A 6,108-nucleotide genomic window follows, 5' to 3' on the forward strand; every position below is an offset into this window, starting at 1 on the left:
CTGATGTAGTGTTCAGACTTGACTTAACAGGAGGTTGTCTAATCTTTTCAGGATATAATATACAGTATAGATCCCTGTGTAGACTGTAATTGAGTTGGATTTATATAAAGATACACCTGTGCACAAACCCAGGTCAAGATAATTATTAAAAACATATGTATAAAATCCCATAAAATATAAAAAAGTGGACATAAAAACATTTTTATCTGGACCTGGATTAAGTTCAATATTTCCAATGACTAAAAGAATATTAAACAAATGTTGTTTCTGACTGGTTAAAACAGAGTCTGTTATATCCGTGCCTTTAGCACTAATGTCTTTTGTCCACTGATGAAAAACAGTAACATTGGCCCAAAATTACTACCTGATCAGGTGAGGTTCTGAAGCCAGTCAGTAGCTTGCTGTTCTTTTCTTCACTGAATTATGCACACTTCAAGGCTTGAATAACATGGTTCCCACCATGTCGGACACCAGCATGCTCACCAAAACCAGTAGCTCCAGTTTGATCCTCAACAGAAAAACAGGGCACGGCTGATGTTGATCCAAACAGACAACAGGGAAGCTGGTACGCCTCACTTGTTAGATTAGTCGCTCCGTCCCGGCTCCCACCGCCACGCGTCCAGGCCGGCAAGTCCACCCCAGGTGCTCCGTCCAAACACGAGGGACAATCTGAGGGCCGAGGGACTCCATCCACATCCGCCACTCCACCGAGACACGCCGCAACAGCAGCAAGCAGGAGAAACCAGCCCAACCAGCAAGGTAGATGATATTTACCAAAGTTAGGATAACTTATGGTCCATGCTTGTATACACGCCATAGGATGCTTGTGTGCTGTTGTTTTTCCAAAATGATGTCATTTGTGTCTTTGATCTTCAGTTTATGTAGCATACAGAGTAACAGCAACACTAAAGCTGAGGTACATTTGGTCAAAAACAGACCTGCAGATGCCTGTAAAGACAAATGGGATGTATTTTCCTGCAGCGATACTGCACAGCTACATACATCTGACGCCACCGCCGCCATCTTGATCATGTGGTCCTGCAGTTGTATAAAGGTCCTGTTTGAGCTGCAGACCTGGTGTATTCTGCAGTGACTTTCATCAGTGTCAGCTGGAGAAGATCCTGATGTAACCGCTCAACAAAACAACTTATTTCTATTATTATCAATGAGATGATATTTCTTCTGCGTTCAGTTTTGTTTATTGTAATTCCATGTTGTTTTGTCCAGGTTCAATTAAAAAAAATGTCAATGTCATAGTGACCTTTAAAAAAGGAAATTTAAATCCCATTAAAATTATGAAAGTTTTTCATTGAAGAACTTTTCACTGTTGACCTGTTTGCTACAGCGTTGAAAGGATTAGAATAACGTCAGGAAGAAACTGAAGAAGTAAAACAAGTTTGTTGGTGAAATTCTCTGCTCTGTTGTCCGAGCTGTGTGTTGAAATGTGATTTGTTATTATGTGTTTTCCAGGCCACCAAGCTGTTTACATTTCTGATCTTCATCCTCATGAGTCATAAAGCTTATACAGTTTAATCCTTTGTACACGTCTTGCCTTTGTTTTGTCTTCAGTGTTCAGCTGAAGCCAAATAAAGCAGGAATTTACAGCAGTTCTGTTACTAAGTCCAGAGAAATTCAACTTAAAGTATTTAACACATCTTTCTGTTTTTCCTACATATTGTTCCAGAAGAATGTGTCACAGTGGTAAAATATTAGAAAATTTATCTAGTTTAGTTGTGTCATCTTTCTTGATTCATCTTTATACAATTAGACAGAGTTTTAATGTAAATGTATCATCTATCACTGATGTGTGTAATGTTTGTGTTGTTGTTTGTTGTGTCTCAGCTTATTTTAATAGAAAAACCTGTTCATTTGTTCAGAGGGATCATCTGTACAGATGTTGTTGTTTTCACCAGTTTGTTATTTTTTTGTATACTATGTATACATTTACTTAGCTATATAAAATAAAGCAAAATAAAAGCATTTAATGATGTGTTAAATCATGATTGGAGCTTCAGTTTTTCATGTGTTCATTAATATTTTACAAAAGTTGTGCAAAGGAAGCTTTTCCCACACAGCTGATGTTTTACAGGTAACATGAACACAGCTGTTAACACAAAGGCCTGGTCTTTACTAAACACAAAACTTTATTTGTATGTACTGTGGTTTTAAACATTTGTGATGTTAAACTAAAATAGATCATTTCTGAAAGAACTGCAGAAAATGTCTGTATTGTAGTCTACATCACAACATGCACATTGACTAAAACTGGACGTTTTAGAGGTTGCTGAAGTTTTTAAAAGTGTTAAATGCTTTTATTGGGTAGGGTTGTGTGTACTTTTTCCTTAATAAATATTTTTGATGAAAACCGGATAATATTGTAATCTGTGTGGATGCATGAAAGCATATATTTGTTAGCACATTCATTGAGTTTATCAGTTTGTGAAACATGTAATGAAAGTGAAATATTGAGCAAATCATGAAATAAGCACAGTGTGTATTTAAGTTATAACTGAGGCACAAATATACTGTAGTTCTTTAATTTCCCCAAGAGATTTTTATATGTCATGATCTAATGAGGAGGCAGTGATGAAACAGGCACATTTCAATGTTTTCTTCTGATTAGTCTTGAAAAAAACACTATTTTAAGAATATTGTTAGTGGGCAGAAAAATACTACAGTATTTCTCTCAAAGCTTGGGTACAAAAAATGGACAAAACTGGTCAGAATTTGTGTTCATGACTCTTTTTAAGACTCAGGTCAAACCTATCTAATCTAATGTTTTAGATTACATGTGTGATGCTGAAGCTTCATTCTCCTTTAGTGTTCACATTCATACAAAATGTGTTTACAGCTAAAGAGCTGCTCAGCTAAAGGAGGCACACTGTACTTTAGACTTTCAGTTAAAACTATTTAAATACACTAATCCAACTACTTCAAAGCAGTCTTGCAGACATGCTGTGAGCAGCACATGAAGCCACAGCAACACAGTGACGTGTTTCAGGAATGTCAGATGCTAAAGGTAACTTGTTAAAATATTCCTCCTAACACACAAAGCTGTTAACAACCAAGCTCCATCATATATTAAACATCTTATTGTTCCATCCTTTCCTAACAGAGCACTTCACTGTCAGACTGCAGGTTTACTTGTGGTTCCTGGAGTTTCTAAAAGTAGAATGGGAGGCAGAGCTTTCAGTTATCAAGCTCCTCTCTTGTGGAACCAACTTCCAGTTTCCCCATCACATTTGATTCTCCACATTTACCATAAAATATTACTTCACTCAGTGTTGTTTCATTCTAATTTCATTCCACTTGATTTATAGAACAGTCACATCANGTGTGTGTGTGTGTGTGTGTGTGTGTGTGTGTGTGTGTGTGTGTGTATGAGTGTGTAGACACAGCAATACAAACATCTCACAGATCTGAGTGCATTCCATCAAAATAAAAGCATTTTATTCCATTAAAATACAGGAAATCTGCTGGAGGGATAACTCAGCAATTGTCAACAAAACATGGATAAAAGTTCCTTTCATCGCTTCTTTTTTTTTAATGGTGACGAGAAGTCGTGGACAATAAAAACATTCTGATTTACAACACTGTCATCCCGCAGAAAGCGACTTGACTCCACACTGATGCAACTTAAAGGAATGAAATAATAAAATCTTAATACTTTCTTTTTTTTTCTTGGTCTTTTGAAGAGCTTTGCAGTGTAATAACCAGTCCCAAGATTTACTGTCCTGCTTATTAAAGCAAAAGTGCCACATTTTGTTGTTGTTGTTGTTGTTGTTTTACTGGAGCTCAAAGTGACTGAGCTACAAAATAAAAAGTGTCATAAATATCTCCGACTCATTAAAGACCGTTTGACAAGACTCCACTTTCTATCTGATCCAACACTGTCGATGAAGTCATGTGGCACGATTCAACAAAACGACTCACAGTCACAGATTTTCATCTTCAAGTTTCCTTTATGCCTTCTGTCAAAAGGGATATCATTAAGGCAGTTTTACAGTGGATTTAGACATTTTCTTAATCTAGACTTTACATCGTGAATAAATCATTTCATAGCCTAAAACATAAAAGATTCTCTGGAGGAAAAAAAAAACTATATTTACAGTGAATGTACACTAACTTCAAAATAACTTCCCTTTAAAGCTGGAATCTTTATATACACAATGACTATTTGGATTTGCAACAAGGAGCCATGTAATAAATTACTGTTTCACTTTACCTCCTAACATATTTACAAGTTCATGGAACATTAAATACTTGTAAAATCTGATCTGGTGCCAGATGGCYGCTGTGCGTCATAGAAAAATAGTTTTCATTTTATAAAAGTATTGGCAGTGCACAGCTGAGTGAGTACACGGATTTAAGCTGATTTGTTACAAAAAAACAAACAAACCCAAAAGAGTGTCCATTACTTTAAAAGTTTTAGCTTATCTCATAAGCAGAAAGCTCCAGCTGTGAAGTGGTGTGATAAGAGCGCAGCCTCGTTCTCATCTGTTCTTGTTTGCATAGAAATATCCAGATGTTTGAATAAGAAGGCCTGGCTGCGGGTGAAAAACACACACACACACACACCTTTAGTCTGCAAAGGCTTCAGGTCTGTGAGCTTTAAAGTCAGACAASAGTCGGGCCAAAGTTTAAGGACGTGGGTTAAAAGAGGAGCAGCAGAGCCAAGATGGATGCCGGCAGYGTCGGAGCCCAGCGGGCTGCAGGGAGAGGGGCTCCGCTCCCCACTGCCCTGCTCGGCAGCTCCGGCGGGTCTCCGTCGTCGCCGCCGTAATCGTCGTCCTCGGAGGCGCTGCCGTCGTCGTACAGATCCGGGTCGTCGTAGCACAGCGTCTTCATGGAGTTCTTCACGAACTCGCAGATGTTCCTCTCCGCCCCGTCGCAAACGCAAGTGTCCAGCTTCTGCGCTTTGGGGATTTTACGCATGTTGGCGATGACGTTCCGACAGGCGTTGGTGCACACCGCCCCGCTGAAAAGTTTGCCACAGTGGTGCAGGTAGTCCTGCATGGCGAAGCTGCACTCCCGGTCCCGCTCGCACTGGCGCCGGGCTTCCGTGCAGCCCGTGCTGGTAGTCCTGGGCAGGCACGGCTCGATGGCGCGCTTGGTGCTGACGCACAGCGGGTCGTGGCCGCAGCTGCACTCCTCCAGGGCCGGGCCGTTTTTGGTCAGGTTGAGCTGCACGAGCGAGGAGATGCAGTGGCTGGGGCACCTCTTCTTCTGGCCGCTCAGGACCGGGCCGCACGCGCGGCTGTAGTGCTCGTACGCGTAACCGCACTCGGGCTCTGCCTGACAGTTCATGATGGCCTGCCAGCAGATCAGCCGCCGGCCGTGGTGGGACGGAGACGCCACGGATAGGGAGCCGAAAACGAGAAGCAGGCAGCCCAGAGGCCAAACGGGTCTGCAGACGGTCCGCGCCGACTCGTCCATGGTTCCAGCTCCCAGAAGCGGCATCAGCAAAACTTGCGCAGCGCCTCCACGGACATCAGTCCACGCTGGAGAGTGGTTCCGAGAGGGCAGATGGTGTGCGACAGGCCCGTGTGTGGGGGGCGTTCAACGGGCTGGCACCGCGCTGTGGAATCCCAGCTCCATAAAGCCGTCAGATCTGACCCGTTTGAGCCGGATTCTTCACCGAACCCATCCGCTACATCACGATTCAAGGTCGGGAGAACCAGAAGTAGAACTGGAGGAAAAGTTCTCCCAAAASGAAAAGTTCATAACATCCGAGCGACTCTGAGCTCATGAAGCAACTGGCTCCAGGCAGCGCAGCGGGTCCTCGCTGCGCTCTGCGTCCTCAGAGAGCCGACGATCAAAGGCGGACAAGWCCCGAGTGTCCTCCGCTGGAGCGCGCGCAGGACCATTAAACTGTACTTGTCCGCACGGGACTGCAAACAAATAGTGCGTGGAGAAATAAAAAAAACAGCAACTCTTGTAGGTCGTAAAGTGGTCTTCTACCCTCAACCCTGTTCCTGCCCTCAGCCCCCCCGGCATACATTAGTGAGACCCTTCTCATTGGTCGGCAACTTGTTGAAGGCTCGTACGTAGGAATGGGCGGGAGTTCAGACTGAGAGGAGGGGAGGGCGGTGTGTGTGTGTGTGTGTG

General features: G+C 42.6%; 2 protein-coding genes across 2 annotated transcripts in view; one reads left to right on the forward strand and one right to left on the reverse strand.

The window, feature by feature from the left end:
* LOC106525380 (A disintegrin and metalloproteinase with thrombospondin motifs 15) overlaps positions 1–6,108 on the forward strand; it is a gene marked incomplete in the record, with an annotated part of 27,159 nt that overhangs the window by 15,182 nt on the left and 5,869 nt on the right.
* Positions 3,425–5,957, reverse strand: gas1a (growth arrest-specific 1a). Its single transcript, XM_014019607.1, has one exon. It carries the CDS (start codon positions 5,458–5,460, stop codon positions 4,654–4,656), a length of 807 nt encoding a protein of 268 aa, XP_013875061.1. The 5' UTR covers positions 5,461–5,957; the 3' UTR covers positions 3,425–4,653.

Source organism: Austrofundulus limnaeus, unplaced genomic scaffold (genome assembly GCF_001266775.1).
Source record: "Austrofundulus limnaeus strain Quisiro unplaced genomic scaffold, Austrofundulus_limnaeus-1.0 Scaffold224, whole genome shotgun sequence".
Lineage (NCBI taxonomy): Eukaryota > Metazoa > Chordata > Actinopteri > Cyprinodontiformes > Rivulidae > Austrofundulus > Austrofundulus limnaeus.